We start from the raw sequence: 19345 nt of genomic DNA, 5'->3' as shown, positions 1-19345 counted from the left end.
TAATGAATAAAATGTTGAATCATTGTGGGTGGAGATTAAAGATAGTAAGGGGAAAAAGTCACTGGTGGGTGTAGTTTATAGGCCCCCAAATAATAACTTCACGGTGGGGTGGACAATAATCAAGGGAATAATGGAGGCATGTGAAAAAGGAACGGCAGTAATCATGGAGGATTTTAACCTACATATCGATTGGTCAAATCAAATCGCACGGGGTAGCCTTGAGGAGGAATTCATAGAATGCATACGGGATTGTTTCTTCGAACAGTATGTTACAGAACCTACAAGGGAGCAAGCTATCTTAGATCTGGTCCTGTGTAATGAGACAGGAATAATAAACGATCACCTAGTAAAAGATCCTCTTGGAATGAGTGATCACAGTATGGTTGAATTTAGAATACAGATTGAGGGTGAGGAAGTAGTGTCTCAAGCAAGCGTACTATGCTTAAACAAAGGGGACTACAGTGGGATGAGGGCAGAGTTGGCTAAAGTAGACTGGAAACAAGATTAAACAGTGGCACAATTGAGGAACAGTGGAGGACTTTTAAGGAGCTCTTTCATAGTGCTCAACAAAAATATATTCCAGTGAAAAATAAGGGCGGTAAGAGAAGGGATAACCAGCTGTGGATAACCAAGGAAATAAAGGAGAGTATCAAATTAAAAACCAATGCGTATAAGGTGGCCAAGGTTAGTGGGAAACTGGAATATTGGGAAAATTTTAAACGACAGCAAAGAATAACTAAGAAAGCAATAAAGAAAGGAAAGATGGATTACGAAAGTAAACTTGCGCAAAACATAAAAACAGATAGCAAAATCTTTTACCGATATATAAAACGGAAAAGAGTGACTAAAGTAAATGTTGGTCCCTTAGAAGATGAGAAGGGGGATTTAATAATTGTAAATGTATAAATGGCTGAGACCTTAAACAATTATTTTGCTTCGGTCTTAGAAACATAGATAGAAACATAGAAAATAGGTGCAGGAGCAGGCCATTCAGCCCTTCTAGCCTGCACCGCCATTCAATGAGTTCATGGCTGAACATGAAACTTCAGTACCCCCTTCCTGCTTTCACGCCATACCCCTTGATCCCCCGAGTGGTAAGGACTTCATCTAACTCCCTTTTGAATATATTTAGTGAATTGGCCTCAACTACTTTCTGTGGTAGAGAATTCCACAGGTTCACCACTCTCTGGGTGAAGAAGTTTCTCCTCATCTCGGTCCTAAATGGCTTACCCCTTATCCTTAGACTGTGACCCCTGGTTCTGGACTTCCCCAACATTGGGAACATTCTTCCTGCATCTAACCTGTCTAAACCCGTCAGAATTTTAAACGTTTCCATGAGGTCCCCTCTCCTTCTTCTGAACTCCAGTGAATACAAGCCCAGTTGATCCAGTCTTTCTTGATAGGTCAGTCCCACCATCCCGGGAATCAGTCTGGTGAATCTTCGCTGCACTCCCTCAATAGCAAGAATGTCCTTCCTCAAGTTAGGAGACCAAAACTGTACACAATACTCCAGGTGTGGCCTCACCAAGGCCCTGTACAACTGTAGCAACACCTCCCTGCCCCTGTACTCAAATCCCCTCGCTATGAAGGCCAACATGCCATTTGCTTTCTTAACCGCCTGCTGCACCTGCATGCCAACCTTCAATGACTGATGTACCATGACACCCAGGTCTCGTTGCACCTTCCCTTTTCCTAATCTGTCACCATTCAGATAATAGTCTGTCTCTCTGTTTTTACCACCAAAGTGGATAACCTCACATTTATCCACATTATACTTCATCTGCCATGCATTTGCCCACTCACCTAACCTATCCAAGTCACTCTGCAGCCTCATAGCATCCTCCTCGCAGCTCACACTGCCACCCAACTTAGTGTCATCCGCAAATTTGGAGATACTACATTTAATCCCCTCGTCTTAATCATTAATGTGCAATGTAAACAGCTGGGGCCCCAGCACAGAACCTTGCGGTGCCCCACTAGTCACTGCCTGCCATTCTGAAAAGTACCCATTTACTCCTACTCTTTGCTTCCTGTCTGACAACGAGTTCTCAATCCACGTCAGCACACTACCCCCAATCCCATGTGCTTTAACTTTGCACATTAATCTCTTGTGTGGGACCTTGTCGAAAGCCTTCTGAAAGTCCAAATATACCACATCAACTGGTTCTCCTTTGTCCACTTTATTGGAAACATCCTCAAAAAATTCCAGAAGATTTGTCAAGCATGATTTCCCATTCACAAATCCATGCTGACTTGGACCTATCATGTCACCATTTTCCAAATGCGCTGCTATGACATCCTTAATAATTGATTCCATCATTTTACCCACTACTGAGGTCAGGCTGACCGGTCTATAATTCCGTTTGTCTTCACAGTGGAAGACACAAAAACCATGCCAAAAATTGTTGGTCACGGTAATGTGGGAAGGGAGGACCTTGAGACAATCACTATCACTAGGGAGGTAGTGCTGGACAGGCTAATGGGACTCAAGGTAGACAAGTCCCCTGGTCCTGATGAAATGCATCCCAGGGTATTAAAAGAGATGGCAGAAGTTATAGCAGATGCATTTGTTATAATCTACCAAAATTCTCTGGACTCTGGGGAGGTACCAGTGGATTGGAAAGCAGCTAATGTAATGCCTCTGTTTAAAAAAGGCGGCAGACAAAAGGCAGGTAACTATAGGCCGGTTAGTTTAACATCTGTAGTGGGGAAAATGCTTGAAGCTATCATTAAGGAAGAAACAGCGGGACATCTAGATAGGAATAGTGCAATCAAGCAGATGCAACATGGATTCATGAAGGGGAAATCATGTTTAACTAATTTACTGGAATTCTTTGAGGATATAACGAGCATGGTGGATAGAGGTGTACTGATGGATGTGGTGTATTTAGATTTCCAAAAGGCATTCGATAAGGTGCCACACAAAAGGTTACTGCAGAAGATAAAGGTACGCGGAGTCAGAGGAAATGTATTAGCATGGATAGAGAATTGGCTGGCTAACAGAAAGCAGAGAGTCGGGATAAATGGGTCCTTTTCGGGTTGAAAATCGGTGGTTAGTGGTATGCCACAGGGATCGGTGCTGAGACCACAACTGTTTACAATATACATAGATGACCTGGAAGAGGGGACAGAGTATAATGTAACAAAATTTGCAGATGACACTAAGATTAGTGGTTGTGTAGAGGACACAGAGAGGCTGCAAAGAGATTTAGATAGGTCAAGCGAATGGGCTAAGGTTTGGAGGATGGAATACAATGTCGGAAAATGTGAGGTCATCCGCCTTGGAAAAAAAAACAGTAAAAGGGAATATTATTTGAATGGGGAGAAATTACAACATGCTGTGGTGCAGAGGGACCTGGGGGTCCTTGTGCATGAAACTCTTTTGAGTTTACCTGAAAATAACCATAAACATTAAAACCATGCCACCCGCCTGGGTGACACAGCAGACATTTTCAAGGCCCCTTTTTTTTTTTCCTTTTTTTTTTTGGGGCGCTAAAATCAAATTTTTCCAGTGCCCCCTATAAAAGGGGAGGGGGACACTAAAAGCACCGGCAATGAAAACAAATTAAACTTTAAAACGTAAAATCAAATTAAAATTTGGTTGCCGGGCGTGATGATGCACTCCAGTCCCTCCGGTGCCCACCTCTCGCGGAAGGCCGCGAGCGTACCGGTGGACACCGCGTGCTCCATCTCCAAGGACACCCTGGACCGGATGTAAGAGCGGAAGAGAGACAGGCAGTCAGGTTGAACGACCCCCTCGACCGCCCGCTGCCTGGACCGGCTGATGGCACCCTTGGCCGTGCCCAGGAGCAGTCCTACGAGGAGGCCTTCGGACCTACCCGCTCCCCTCCGCACAGGGTGCCCAAAGATCAGGAGAGTGGGACTGAAGTGCAGCCAGAATTTCAGGAGCAGCCCCTTCAAATAATGGAACAGGGGCTGCAACCTCGTGCACTCGATAAAAACATGGAACACGGACTCCTCCAGACCGCAGAAATTGCAGGCGGCCTGGGAGTCCGTGAACCGGCTTAAAAATTTATTGCATGGCACTGCTCCATGCACCACCCCCCAGGCCAAGTCCCCGATGAATAGTGGGAGGACCCCTGCGTAGAGTGCCCTCCATCGGGGACCCCCGCCTCCTCCAGGCGGCAAGATGGTACGCCATGGCGTGTCCGGACGGCCGGCGAGGATGGCAAAGTTGAGGGTGTGCAGGAGCAGCCCGTACAGGAAACCCCTCCATGCGGAACTGAAAGGCACGGAGGGGATTTCCCCGAGGCGGCTCAAGTTGTGAGGCGCCGGCCCCCGAGGGAGGTTCCGGGGTTTGGCGCCGATGAGGAATTCCGTCCGGACGGGGGTCAGTTCGGACAGGATCTCCCCACGTGCTTGAGCCTCCTCGATGCACCTAACGGAGTCAGGGCCCAGAGCTGTTTTTAGCGACTCGATGGCATCGGCCGCGTGGCGGACGTTGGCAGAGTTTAGGCGCAGCGCCAGCGTGTCTGGCGCCATCCAGCCCGCTCCTCCGCCATCGAGCAGGTCCCTGACCCTGGTCACCTCACCAGCCACAGCCCTCTCTTCCGACCGCCACATGAAACCTCGGCCGTGGAGGTACGGATTCCCGAGCAGCGGCTCCTGCAGGACGGCCGCCACTCCAGCCGGCGGAGAGCTGCGCTTGGTGGAGACTTTGTTCCAGACCCTGATGAGTTCCCTGTAAAAGACAGGCAGCTCCCGGAGGGCGGTCCTGGCACCCCCCAAGTTCACAAACAGGAGCTGCGTGTCATAATTGAGGTCGCGCTGCTGGCGGAAGAAATACCTCGCCAGAGCACACCACCTAGGAGGGGGCTCGACGTAAAGGTATCTCTGCAGGGTCTGAAGACGGAAAGTCGCGAGCTGGGCGCTGACGCACACCAACGACTGACCGCCCTCCTCAAGCGGGAGACTCAGGACCGCAGCAGAGACCCAGTGCTTCCTGTTGTTCCAGAAGAAGTCCACCAGCTTCTTCTGTATCTTGGCGACAAACGCAGGGGGAGGGGTCAAAGTGACCAGCCGGTACCACAACATTGCGGCCACCAGCTGGTTTATGACTAGCGCTCGACCCCTGTAGGACAGCACTCGGAGCAGTCCTGTCCAGCGCCCTAGGCGAGCGGCGACCTTGGCCTCCAGCTCCTGCCAGTTCGCCGGCCAGGCTCCCTCGTCGGGGCTAAGGTAGACTCCCAGATAGAGGAGATGGGTCGTGCTCCAGGCAAAAGGCCTGAGCTCCTCCGGCAGGGAGTCCACCCGCCACTGACCCACCAGGAGTCCGGAACATTTCTCCCAGTTGATCCTGGCGGAGGACGCGGCCGAGTAAATCTCCTGGCACTCACGCATCCTCCGCAGGTCAGCGGGATCCTCTACTGCGAGGAGCACGTCATCGGCGTAAGCCGAGAGGACGCCCGGCCCTTGCAGAGCCAGTCCCGTCAACCTCGTCCGCAAGAGGCGCAGGAAAGGCTCCACGCAAACAGCGTATAACTGGCCGGACATGGGGCATCCCTGGCGCACCCCTCTCCTAAAGCGAAGGGGCGCCGTCAAGGACCCGTTAACCTTAATCAGACACTCCGCGGCGGCGTACAAAAGTCGGATCCGGGCGACGAAATGCGTCCCGAACCCGAAAGCGCGCAGAGTTCCGAACAGATAGTCGTGATCCACCCTGTCGAACGCCTTCTCTTGGTCGAGGGATAGGAAGGCGACCGACAGACCAGCCTCCTGGGAACAATGGATGAGGTCCCGGACCAGATGGATGTTATCGTGGATTGTCCGGCCCGGGACCGTGTAGGACTGGTCGGGGTGGATCATGTGGTCCAGCACGGCACCAAGGCGAGCAGACATCGCCCTGGCGAAGATTTTGTAGTCCGTGCTGAGGAGGGAGACCGGGCGCCAGTTCTTAAGGAGGCGGAGATCGCCCTTCTTAGGCAGCAGGACGATGACTGCCCTGCGCCAAGAGAGGGGCATCTCCCCGGTCGCCAGACTTTCCCCCAGGACCCGCGCGTAGTCGCCCCCCAGGACGTCCCAGAACGCCCTGTGGAACTCCACGGTCAGCCCGTCCAGCCCCGGGGATTTTCCCCTCGAGAGCCGGGCGAGGGCACCGGTCAGCTCCGCCAGGCTTAGCGGAGCTTCCAGATTTTCGGCGCCCTCCGGGCTGACCTTCGGCAGGTCCTCCCACAAAACTCTACGCGCTTCCTCGCTGGACGGATCCGGAGAGAACAGAGCCCCGTAATATTCACGGGCCCTGTTGTTGACGCCCTCCGGATCCGAGACGAGAGAGCCGTCGTCGGCCAGCAGCGTCAAGAGCTGCTTACGGACACTCTGCCTTTTTTCCAGCGAGTAGAAGAAGGGGGAGCCGCGGTCCAGATCCCGCAGGAACCGGATCCGCGACCTCACGAACGCGCCTCGGGACCCGACGAGCTGCGGGTCCTTCAGCGCGGCCTTCTTCGCTTCGTACACCGTCCGCAGGGCCGGGTCCTGGACGACTTGACCGAGACGGGCTTCCAGGTCGAGCACCTCTTTTTCTAGGCGCCCGACTCTGGCCGCCCGCCTCTTGGTCGACCCCCTCGCGTACTCTTGACAGAAGACGCGGACGTGAGCCTTGCCCACGTCCCACCATAGCCTCAAGGAGGGGAAGCCCCCCTGCTTCCTTCTCCAGTCGGACCAGAATCGACGGAACGAGTCCTGGAACCGCACGTCCTCCAGCAGCCGGTTGTTAAAGTGCCAGTACGCGGACCCCGTCCTCGCGCGGAGCGAAGCGAGCTCCGCCCACACCACGGAGGCCGCCGGGACGCAGGAAACGTACGCCCGAGACACGTAAAGGCGGTCGACTCTAGACCATCCAACTCCAGGCCTCACCCAAGTAAAGGCGCTGGAGTCGGGGTGGAGATTTCGCCAGACGTCCACCAAGTCGAAGGACCCGACCAGGTCCCTCAACTTCTCCATCGCCGTCATGCACTGCGGGGCACCGGAGCGGTCCCTCGCCTCGAGGGTGCAGTTAAAATCCCCCCCGAGGACAATGCAGTCGCCGACGTCGACGGAGCCAAGAAGAGCGGACACCTCTTCAAAGAAGCGCGTTTGCTGCGGGCCGGGCTGAGAGGCGTACACGTCCACGAGATGGAGCGGCACGTCCCCCAGGCGAACCGTTACGTGCAGCAAGCGGCCTGGCACTGGCTCCTCGACCCCCAAGATCTCCGGCTGAAAATGCGGGCCCAGCAAGATGGCCACCCCACTAGAAATGGCGGTGAGGTGGCTCATGCGGACCTCTCCTTGCCATTCCAGGAGCCACGTGGCTTCGTCTCCTGGAACGGTGTGGGTTTCTTGCAGGAAGCACACCGCATATTTCCCCTCCCGCAGGAGCGAAAAATTGTCAAATCTACGGCGTGCCCCTCTGCCGCCGTTGATGTTGAGGCTGGCTATGGTAATCTTCATGGCAAAAGCATAGTGCAACCTCTACCTTAACCTATTGTGGGGGAGGGAGCGGAGTCTTTTGTTGAGCTCCGCTCCCTCCGCAGCCCAGCGAGGAGTCCCTCGAGCTCACGCAGCTCAAGGTGTTGCTCCTTTGTCAAGGGCCCGCCCGCGGCCAAGGTTTTAACGGCGGCGCGGACGGACGCCTTGATCAGCTCTGGCTCGGACCATTTTTCCAGGGCCAGTCGGGCTTGGTCGCAGCGACCCCTGCTCTGGGCCAAAAAGTCCCGGAGTTCCTTTGCAGGAATGAGGATGGTCTCGGCGGCGGCCGCGAGCAGATCCACCGCCTCGCTGGCGGTGGTCTCTAGTTCTTCTCCCGCGTCCCCCACCGAGTCCCCGTCCTCCTCCGGGAGGTGGCCGCCAGCAGCCGGCCCATCGACCACACAAGGCACGGCAAATGAACCGGCCGCTCCAACCGGCCCTGGCTCTGCCTCGATCCCACCCCCAGGATCGTCGGCAGAGGAGTCCCCACTGGGCTCTTTAAAAAATGGTGCTGGGTCGGGAAACGACAGCGGAAGGGGTTCCCCCTCCGCCCCAGGAACCGGGGAACAAGGAGAGACCCGGCCATAGGATATCCCCAGGCTCCCCAAGTGCTCCAGCTCCAAAGTAAGGGGCGAGGGTGGGTGTTCCTCCCCCTCCCCGCTGCCACCCCCCGGCCCAGCATGTACAGTATCATTAAAATCAGTTGTTTCATTCTCTGCTGGGTCGAGCAAATCCCGGGGGAAGTTGGGTATTGGCTGGGCGGGCTCAGGTTCGGCCTTTTCGGCCCCGCCCGCCTCAGTCCCCGGGACGCCCGGCCCGGCGGCTACGCTTTCCTCCGCGGTCCCTATGCCCCCCACGACGGGCAGATCCTCCACGCCATCCCCGGGAGGCTGAGGCTGGGCAGCCTCAACTGTCTCACCCTCCCCGGGGACAGACTCCTCTCGCCTACGGCGCAGCTTGGGGGCGCTGGTGTGGGACGCGGGACACGCGGCGGGCACCGCCCCCTCCGCGGAGGGATGTTGTTCCCCCTCCGCCTCATTGGGGCGGTGCCTCTTTTTGTTCCTGGGGGCGCGCGGAGTCAGGGAGACCTCCATGTCTGCCGAGGCCTCCCGCTCCGCCCCCCCCTTTTCCTTTTCTTGCCCGCGCCCGGGCCCCTCTGTGGTGTTATTCAAGGGCTCGGGCACGGGCTCGAGGCACCCCGCGCTCGCCGGTGACTGGGTTGGGCCGAGCGCGGTAAACAAATTGTCTGGCGCACCGAGGGGACCCGCCTCTGGATGTTTTGCCTTGTCCTGCGCCTTCCTTCCGTTCGGACGCTCTCCCTCCCCCCCGCCGGAGGCCCCGAAAACAAAGGCCTCCGACGATGCCCGCGCACCCATGGCTCCCGGCACGCGGACGCAACTAGGGGGAGGGGTGGCGGCGGCGCCAGCCTTGGCCGCCTTCGGTGGTTTGGCGGCCTTGGAGGCGGGGCATTTCATGCGAACGTGCCCCACCTCCTTGCAGGCATGGCACCGCACGCCGTCCGACGTCCAGAAGACGCGGTAGGCAGTCCCCTCGTGCACCACATTAAAATTTCCCTCCGTCGTGTCCTCCCGCGCCAGCCGGACAAAGAGCTGGCGGCGGAAGGAGAACACGTGGCGCAGGCTGTTCTCCCTGAGGCCGAGCGGTATGGGGTTGATCCCTGACCTTACCTCCCCCAGTTGTTGTAGGTGAGGGAGGAGGAGCTCAGCGGGAACAAAGGGCGGGACGTTCGACACGATGACCCTCTGCGCGGTGGCCTCGAGAGGATCCACCGGCAGGAACGTCCCGCCCACCGTGAGCCCCCTTTCGAGGGCCAGGGACACTGCCCGCTCCGACCCCAGGAAGAAAACAGCCTTCCCAGACATCTTGGAGGCCGCGACAATGGCCGAGGGGCCGACTATCCCAGCCATCGCCCGCACGCACTCCTCGATGCTCATTGTGGGGTGAGTGTAGCTCTTGACCCCGTGTTTCTTCGTAATGAGTCTGAATGGTGGCAGGGCAGCGGGTGGCGCAGGAAGTGCCGTGGAAGCGGTTGCCACCTGCGCATATGTCTTCGCTGGCCCTGCCACCGGCGTGGATGGGGTCGCCATCACGGGGTCCCTTTAAGGGCTACACCCACCCCAAAGTCACAGGCCTTAATGGTCTTTATTAGCCTCGTTGGTGTTTGAACAGAGGGAGCTCTGAAAGAGGCACACCTCTCCCCTTGTTAATGATTGGGGAGGGGCCTTGTTCCCTCTGCTCAGTGTCTTAATTGTTTTTTTTTAAATTAGGAGAAAGGGGCCTCAGAGAGAGAGGGGAGAAACAGAGTAACAGAGAAAGAGAGAGGGGGGTGGGAAGGGTGGGGAACTGCGAGGGCAGGTCTCCCCTCGCAGCTGTGGGTGGGTGCACTCCCCAGATGGCAAAACACAAAAAAAACACAGTCCTTGGGGTGGGTCTTCAGGTGGGGGGAGAAGACGTCTTCACCTGGGGCAGCTAGAGCCACCAGGCACACACTCCTAACGATGTTAATAGGGTAAATGAGAAAAATCTTCAGCCTGGTAGCTCCAGCTATCCCAGGCTAGGCAATTGGGGGGGGGGGGTTCAATTGTGGGGGGGGCCTAGTTGTAAGCAAGGCCCCCACACATACTACCACACACACACACACCCCCCGCGATGTTCCGGCCCTCAGTGGTCTTCTTTCCTCCCCCCACCGATACAACAAAGTCTGTTTGGGAAATGCACCCACACCCACCTGTAGAAGATGTAGAGTCTCCCTCCTTCCACACTGGATGTTGTTGGTCTTTCCCCCTCTCTCCAACTCTTTGCAGACTGGTAAAAGTTGTTTAAAGTTTTCTGTTCTCCTCCTCTCCCTCTGGGTGAAAGTTGGTGGTGAAGCCCCTTCCTTCCTTCTCTTCCTGGCTGGTCTCAGGGCTCTCCAGGCAGGAGCAAAAGTTGATAGCTGCTCCTCTCTCAGCAGCTCAGCTCCTACTGAGCAGGACACGCCTCCACTGCTCCACGATTGGTTCCTTGTGCATGAAACTCTTTTTGGAGTTCACCTGCAAAACATAAAACATTAAACGGTGCCACCCGACCTGGGTGACACTCCAGACATTTACAAGGCCCTTTTTTTTTTTTTCCCCCCGCTTTTTTTGTTTTTTTTTGTGGTTTTCTTTTTTTGTTTTTTTTTTTGGGCACTAAAATCACAATTTTCCCCAGTGCCCCCTATAAAAGGGAAGGGGGACACTAAAAGCACCGGCAATTAAAACAAATTAAACTTAAAAACGTAAAATCAAATTAAAATTTGGTTGCCGGGCATGATGACGCACTCCAGTCCCTCCGGTGCCCACCTCGCGCGGAAGGCCACGAGCGTACCGGTGGACACCGCATGCTCCATCTCCAAGGACACCCTGTAAGATCGGAAGAGAGGCAGGCAGTCAGGTTGAACGACCCCCTCGACCGCCCACTGCCTGGACCGGCTGATGGCACCCTTGGCCGTGCCCAGGAGCAGTCCTACGAGGAGGCCTTCGGACCTACCCGCTCCCCTCCGCACAGGGTGCCCAAAGATCAGGAGAGTGGGACTGAAGTGCAGCCAGAATTTCAGGAGCAGCCCCTTCAAATAATGGAACAGGGGCTGCAACCTCGTGCACTCAATAAAAACATGGAACACGGACTCCTCCAGACCGCAGAAATTGCAGGCGGCCTGGGAGTCTGTGAACCGGCTTAAAAATTTGTTGCACGGCACTGCTCCGTGCACCACCCTCCAGGCCAAGTCCCCGATGAATAGTGGGAGGACCCCTGCGTAGAGTGCCCTCCATCGGGGACCCCCGCCTCCTCCGGACGGCAAGATGGTACGCCATGGCGTGTCTGGATGGCCGGCGAGGATGGCAAAGTTGAGGGTGTGCAGGAGCAGCCCGTACAGGAAACCCCTCCGCGCGGAACTGAAAGGCACGGAGGGGATTTCCCCGAGGCGGCTCAAGTTGTGAGGCGCTGGCCCCCGAGGGAGGTTCCGGGGTTTGGCGCCGATGAGGAATTCCGTCCGGACGGGGGTCAGTTCGGACAGGATCTCCCCACGTGCTTGAGCCTCCTCGATGCACCTAACGGAGTCAGGGCCCAGAGCTGTTTTTAGCGACTCGATGGCATCGGCCGCGTGGCGGACGTTGGCAGAGTTTAGGCGCTGCGCCAGCGTGTCTGGCGCCATCCAGCCCGCTCCTCCGCCATCGAGCAGGTCCCTGACCCTGGTCACCTCACCAGCCACAGCCCTCTCTTCCGACCGCCACATGAAACCTCGGCCGTGGAGGTACGGATTCCCGAGCAGCGGCTCCTGCAGGACGGCCGCCACTCCAGCCGGCGGAGAGCTGCGCTTGGTGGAGACTTTGTTCCAGACCCTGATGAGTTCCCTGTAAAAGACAGGCAGCTCCCGGAGGGCGGTCCTGGCACCCCCCAAGTTCACAAACAGGAGCTGCGTGTCATAATTGAGGTCGCGCTGCTGGCGGAAGAAATACCTCGCCAGAGCACACCACCTAGGAGGGGGCTCGACGTAAAGGTATCTCTGCAGGGTCTGAAGACGGAAAGTCGCGAGCTGGGCGCTGACGCACACCAACGACTGACCGCCCTCCTCAAGCGGGATACTCAAGACCGCGGCAGAGACCCAGTGCTTCCTGTTGTTCCAGAAGAAGTCCACCAGCTTCTTCTGTATCTTGGCGACAAACGCAGGGGGAGGGGTCAAAGTGACCAGCCGGTACCACAACATTGCGGCCACCAGCTGGTTTATGACTAGCGCTCGACCCCTGTAGGACAGCACTCGGAGCAGTCCTGTCCAGCGCCCTAGGCGAGCGGCGACCTTGGCCTCCAGCTCCTGCCAGTTCGCCGGCCAGGCTCCCTCGTCGGGGCTAAGGTAGACTCCCAGATAGAGGAGATGGGTCGTGCTCCAGGCAAAAGGCCTGAGCTCCTCCGGCAGGGAGTCCACCCGCCACTGACCCACCAGGAGTCCGGAACATTTCTCCCAATTGATCCTGGCGGAGGACGCGGCCGAGTAAATCTCCTGGCACTCACGCATCCTCCGCAGGTCAGCGGGATCCTCTACCGCGAGGAGCACGTCATCGGCGTAAGCTGAGAGGACGACCTCCACGCCCGGCCCTTGCAGAGCCAGTCCCGTCAACCTCGTCCGCAAGAGGCGCAGGAAAGGCTCCACGCAAACGGCGTATAACTGGCCGGACATGGGGCATCCCTGGCGCACCCCTCTCCTAAAGCGAAGGGGCGCTGTCAAGGACCCGTTAACCTTAATCAGACACTCCGCGGCGGCGTACAAAAGTCGGATCCGGGCGACGAAATGCGTCCCGAACCCGAAAGCGCGCAGAGTTCCGAGCAGATAGTCGTGATCCACCCTGTCGAACGCCTTCTCTTGGTCGAGGGATAGGAAGGCGACCGACAGACCAGCCTCCTGGGAACAATGGATGAGGTCCCGGACCAGATGGATGTTATCGTGGATTGTCCGGCCCGGGACCGTGTAGGACTGGTCGGGGTGGATCATGTGGTCCAGCACGGCACCAAGGCGAGCAGACATCGCCCTGGCGAAGATTTTGTAGTCCGTGCTGAGGAGGGAGACCGGGCGCCAGTTCTTAAGGAGGCGGAGATCGCCCTTCTTAGGCAGCAGGACGATGACTGCCCTGCGCCAAGAGAGGGGCATCTCCCCGGTCGCCAGACTTTCCCCCAGGACCCGCGCGTAGTCGCCCCCCAGGACGTCCCAGAACGCCCTGTGGAACTCCACGGTCAGCCCGTCCAGCCCCGGGGATTTTCCCCTCGAGAGCCGGGCGAGGGCACCGGTCAGCTCCGCCAGGCTTAGCGGAGCTTCCAGATTTTCGGCGCCCTCCGGGCTGACCTTCGGCAGGTCCTCCCACAAAACTCTACGCGCTTCCTCGCTGGACGGATCCGGAGAGAACAGAGCCCCGTAATATTCACGGGCCCTGCTGTTGACGCCCTCCGGATCCGAGACGAGAGAGCCGTCGTCGGCCAGCAGCGTCAAGAGCTGCTTACGGACACTCTGCCTTTTTTCCAGCGAGTAGAAGAAGGGGGAGCCGCGGTCCAGATCCCGCAGGAACCGGATCCGCGACCTCACGAACGCGCCTCGGGACCCGACGAGCTGCAGGTCCTTCAGCGCGGCCCTCTTCGCTTCGTACACCGTCCGCAGGGCCGGATCCTGGACGACTTGACCGAGACGGGCTTCCAGGTCGAGCACCTCTTTTTCTAGGCGCCCGACTCTGGCCGCCTGCCTCTTGGTCGACCCCCTCGCGTACTCTTGACAGAAGACGCGGACGTGAGCCTTGCCCACGTCCCACCATAGCTTCAAGGTGGGGAAGCCTCACTGCTTCCTTCTCCAGTCGGACCAGAATCGACGGAACGAGTCCTGGAACCGCACGTCTTCCAGCAGCCGGTTGTTAAAGTGCCAGTACGCGGACCCCGTCCTCGCGCGGAGCGGAGCGAGCTCCGCCCACACCAGGTGGTGGTCCGAACACGGCACCGGCCGCATGGAGGCCGCCGGGACGCAGGAAACGTACGCCCGAGACACGTAAAGGCGGTCGACTCTAGACCATCCAACTCCAGGCCTCACCCAAGTAAAGGCGCTGGAGTCGGGGTGGAGATTTCGCCAGACGTCCACCAAGTCGAAGGACCCGACCAGGTCCCTCAACTTCTCCATCGCCGTCATGCACTGCGGGGCACCGGAGCGGTCCCTCGCCTCGAGGGTGCAGTTAAAATCCCCCCCGAGGACAATGCAGTCGCCGACGTCGACGGAGCCAAGAAGAGCGGACACCTCTTCAAAGAAGCGCGTTTGCTGCGGGCCGGGCTGAGGGGCGTACACGTTCACGAGATGGAGCGGCACGTCCCCCAGGCGAACCGTTACGTGCAGCAAGCGGCCTGGCACTGGCTCCTCGACCCCCAAGATCTCCGGCTGAAAATGCGGGCCCAGCAAGATGGCCACCCCACTAGAAATGGCGGTGAGGTGGCTCATGCGGACCTCTCCTTGCCATTCCAGGAGCCACGTGGCTTCGTCTCCCGGAACGGTGTGGGTTTCTTGCAGGAAGCACACCGCATATTTCCCCTCCCGCAGGAGCGAAAAATTGTCAAATCTACGGCGTGCCCCTCTGCCGCCGTTGATGTTGAGGCTGGCTATGGTAATCTTCATGGCAAAAGCATAGTGCAACCTCTACCTTAGCCTATTGTGGGGGAGGGAGTGGAGTCGTTTGTTGACCTCCACTCCATCAGCAGCCCAGCGAGGAACTTTTTGAGCCGGCGCAGCTCAAGGCCTTGAGCCTTTGATAAGGGCCCGCCCGCGGCCATGGTTTTAGCGGCGGCGCAGACGGACGCGACGAGCAGCCCCGGCTCGGACCATCTTTCCAGGGCCAGACGGGCTTGGTCGCGGCGACCCCGGCGCTGGACCAAAAAGTCCCGGAGTTCCTCTGCGGGAATGAGGAGGGTCTCAGTGACGTCCGCGAGCAGATCCACCGCCTCACTGGCGATGGACTCGAGATCTTCACCCGCGTCCTCCACCGAGTCCCCGTCCCCCTCCGGGAGGTCGCCGCTAGCAGCCGGCCCGTCGACCGCACGAGGTACGGCAAACGGCCCGGCCGCTCCATTTGGCCCTGGCTCTGCCCCGATCCCACCCCCAGGATCGTCGGCAGAGGAGTCCCCACTGGGCTCTTTTAAAATTGGTGCTGGATCGGGAAGCGACAGCGGAAGGGGTTCCCCCTCCGCCCCAGGAACCGGGGAACAGGGAGAGACCTGGTCAAAGTAATGTTCCAGGTCCTCCAATTCCCCCAGCTCCACAGTAGGGGGCGAGGGTTGTTGTTCTTCTCCCTCCCCGCCGCCACCCCCCAGCCCAGCGTGTACGGATTCCATAAAATTGGCATTTTCAGAGTCGAGCAAATCCCGGGGGAAGTTGGGTATTGGCTGGGCGGGCTCAGGTTCAGCCTTTTCAGCCCCGCCCGCCTCAGTCCCCGGGACGCTCGACCCGGCGGCTACGCATTCTTCCGCTGGCCCCACGCCCCCCACGACAGGCAGATCTGCCACGCCCTCCCCAGGAGGCAGCGGCTGGGCAGCCTCGCCTGCCTCACCCTCCCCGGGGACAGATTCCTCGCGCCTATAGCGCAATTTGGGGGCGCTGGTGGGGGACGCGGGACACGCGGCGGGCACCGTCTCCTCCGCGGAGGGATGTTGTTCCCCCTCCGCCTCATTGGGGCGGTGCCTCCTTTTGTTCCTGGGGGTGCGCGGAGGCAGGGAGACCTCCATGTCTGCCGAGGCCTCCCGCTCCGCCCCCCCCTTTTCCTTATCTTGCCCGAGCCCCTCTGCGGTATTGGTCAAGGGCTCGGGCACGGGCTCAGGGCACCCCGCGCTCGCCGGTGACTGGGTTGGGCTGAGCGCGGTGGTCAAACTTTCCGGCGCACTGAGGGGACCCGCCTCTAGATGTCTCGTCTTCTTCTGCGCCTTCTTTTCGATCGGACGCTCTCCCTCCCCCCTGCCGGAGGCCGTGAAAACAAAGGCCCCCGACGATGCCCGCGCACCTACGGCTCCCGGCACGCGGACGCAACTAGGGGGAGGGGTGGCGGCGGCGCCAGCCTTGGCCGCCTTTGGTGGTTTGGCGGCCTTGAAGGCGGGGCAGTTCTTGCGAATGTGCCCCACCTCCCTACAGGCATGGCACCGCACGCCGTCCGACGTCCAGAAGACGCGGTAGGCAGTCCCCTCGTGCACCACATTAAAATAGCCCTCCGTCGTCTCCTCCCGCGCCAGCCGGACAAAGAGCTGGCGGCAGAAGGAGAACACGTGGCGCAGGCTGCTCTCCCTGAGGCCGAGCGGTATGGGGTTGATCCCCGACCTTACCTCCCCCAGTTGGTGTAGGTGAGGGAGGAGGAGCTCAGCGGGAACAAAGGGCGGGACGTTTGACACGATGACCCTCTGCGCGGTGGCCTCGAGAGGGTCCACCGGCAGGAACGTCCCGCCCACCGTGAGCCCCTTTTCAAGGGGCAGGGACACCGCCCGCTCCGACCCCAGGAAGAACACGGCCTTCCCAGACATCTTGGAGGCTGCGACAATGGCCGAGGAGCCGACTACCCCAGCCATCGCCCGCACGCACTCCTCAATGCTCATTGTGGGGTGAGTGTAGCTCTTGACCCCGTGTTTCTTTGTGATGAGTGTAAAAGGTGGCAGGGCAGCGGGTGGCGCAGGAGGTGCCGTGGAAGCGGTTGCCACCTGCGCATACGTCTTCGCTGGCCCTGCCAGCGGGGTGGATGGGGTCGCCATCACGGGATCCCTTTAAGGGCTACACCCACCCCAAAGTCACAGGCCTTAATGGTCTTGATTGGCCTCGTTTGATTTGACTGAGCAGAGGAGCTCTTAATGAGGCACCTCTCCCCTAGTTGGCAATTGGGGAGGGGCCTTGCTCCCTCTGCTCAGTTGTCTTAATTGGTTTTTTTTAAATTCATTTGGGAGAAAGGGGCCTGAGAGAGAGAGGGGAGAAACAGAGTAACAGAGAAAGAGAGAGGGGGGTGGGAAGGGGGGGGGGGGACTGCGAGGGCAGGTCTCCCCTCGCAGCTGTGGGTGGGTGCACTCCCCAGATGGCAAAACACACAAGCACAGTCTTTGGGTTGGTCTTCAGGTGAGGGGAGAAGATGTCTTCACCTGGGGTAGCTAGAGCCACCAGGCACACACTCCTAACGATATTCAATTGGTGATTTAAAGAAACTTCAGCCTGGTAGCTCCAGCTATCCCAGGCTAGGCAAATGTGGGGGCGGTGGGGGGGGCCTAGTTGTAAGCAAGGCCCCCATGCACACTTCCACACACACACACACCCCCCGCGATGTTCCGGCCCTCAGTGGTCTTCTTTCCTCCCCCCACCGATACAACAAAGTCTGTTTGGGAAATGCACCCACACCCACCTGTAGAAGATGTAGAGTCTCCCTCCTTCCACACTGGATGTTGTTGGTCTTTCCCCCTCTCTCCAACTCTTTGCAGACTGGTAAAAGTTGTTTAAAGTTTTCTGTTCTCCTCCTCTCCCTCTGGGTGAAAGTTGGTGGTGAAGCCCCTTCCTTCCTTCTCTTCCTGGCTGGTCTCAGGGCTCTCCAGGCAGGAGCAAAAGTTGATAGCTGCTCCTCTCTCAGCAGCTCAGCTCCTACTGAGCAGGACACACCTCCACTGCTCCACGATTGGTTCCTTGTGCATGCATCCCAAAAAGTTAGTTTGCAGGTGCAGCAGGTAATCAGGAAGGCGAATGGAATGTTGGCCTTCATTGCGAGAGGGATGGAGTACAAAAGCAGGGAGGTCCTGCTGCAACTGTACAGGGTATTGGTGAGGCCGCACCTGGAGTACTGCATGCAGTTTTGGTCACCTTACTTAAGGAAGGATATACTAGCTTTGGAGGGGGTACAGAGACGATTCACTAGGCTGATTCCGGAGATGAGGGGGTTACCTTATGATGATAGATTGAGTAGACTGGGTCTTTACTCATTGGAGTTCAGAAGGATGAGGTGTGATCTTATAGAAACATTTAAAATAATGAAAGGGATAGACAAGATAGAGGCAGAGAGGATGTTTCCACTTGTCGTGGAGACTAGAACTAGGGGGCACAGCCTCAAAATATGGGGGAGCCAATTTAAAACCGAGTTGAGAAGGAATTTCTTCTCCCAGAGGGTTGTGAATCTGTGGAATTCTCTGCCCAAGGAAGCAGTTGAGGCTAGCTCATTGCATGTATTCAAAGCACAGATAGATAGATTTTTGACCAATAAGGGAATTAAGGGTTATCGGGAGCGGGCGGGTAAGTGAAGCTGAGTCCACGGCCAGATCAGCCATGATCTTGTTAAATGGCAGAGCAGGCTCGAGGGTCTAGATGGCCGACTCCTGTTCCTAATTCTTATGTTCTTATTATGAGTCCAATTGTTGTGACCTTGTTGCAGCAATCAGCTAACTCAGCACAGATTAGGGATCAGATCTGGAAACTTCTGGTGTGTATGGTTCAGTACCATATCACATGGTGTAGTTACCCAATGAGATGTTCATGGAGATCAACATTTAATTCCTTTTTTTTTTAGTTGTGTGATCCACTAAATGAGTATTGCAAAACTTTGATATTAAACTTGTGGTGGACCGAGTACTGCGATATAAATTCACACCAATAATCCCCAACATTGCTGATTTCCCATTCTCAGCCGCATCATTACACAAATGGGCTAAGCTGAAGCCTACTGTCATCCCATAGAGAAAGTATCCTGCTTGGTACTGGTTGATTTCTGAGCAGCATTAGTAAAGGCCTGGAAGTAGGTTGCCAGCTTTCTGACTTGGATATAGCATGGAATTGGAAGATTTAATTGGGAAAAGCAATAAAAATAAATGAAATTGTGGGATGGTCACCTTTAAAGGAAATCTTTGTCAGTTTTAAAACTAATTTTTATGGAGTGTTAAGTCTGGCATATCCTGTTACAATCAGGAGTATTGTCAAATCATAATGATCTGAATTGGGTTTCTTGGTATTTGGAATTCATAGCAGATCTCACCACCAGCATTGCAGATTTGTTTTTTCTTTGCCTCAGGCTCAGAATGAGAATATTGGTCTTGTCGAGCAACCTCTGCAGATAGAGCCAGATCTGAATGGAAGCAAAAAGAAGCCAAAAACGACTAAGACAGGAAAGGGGGATGTCCATTTTCCAGAGCTCCCATCAACTGGCCATCAACTGGAAGTGAAGGGGGTGGAAGGTACAGAATGATTCTATCTACTAAAATATATGTAACTAGTTGATCTCAGAACTACCTAGCCAAATCACATGATCTGACAGTACTAAAGGTTGTGCAGGTCAGGGAGGGTGAGGTGCGGGGTGGTGGGCAGGGGGCGCTGGATATTACC

The 19345-nt window shown here is 56.9% G+C and overlaps 1 protein-coding gene across 1 annotated transcript in view; it reads left to right on the top strand.

Annotated features, from left to right (window-relative positions):
- The window catches only part of LOC139262054 (cyclin-dependent kinase-like 2), a 231934-nt gene that overhangs the window by 126602 nt on the left and 85987 nt on the right, over positions 1-19345 (top strand). The window contains exon 10 of the mRNA XM_070877214.1: positions 19035-19197. Within this exon, the coding sequence (XP_070733315.1) occupies positions 19035-19197 (163 nt within the window). The remainder of the gene's footprint in view (positions 1-19034; positions 19198-19345) is intronic.

Source organism: Pristiophorus japonicus, chromosome 4, assembly GCF_044704955.1.
Source record: "Pristiophorus japonicus isolate sPriJap1 chromosome 4, sPriJap1.hap1, whole genome shotgun sequence".
Taxonomy (NCBI): Eukaryota; Metazoa; Chordata; class Chondrichthyes; family Pristiophoridae; genus Pristiophorus; species Pristiophorus japonicus.
The sequence above is the reverse complement of the archived record's forward strand: the minus strand, read 5'-3'. Positions and strand labels throughout refer to the sequence as shown.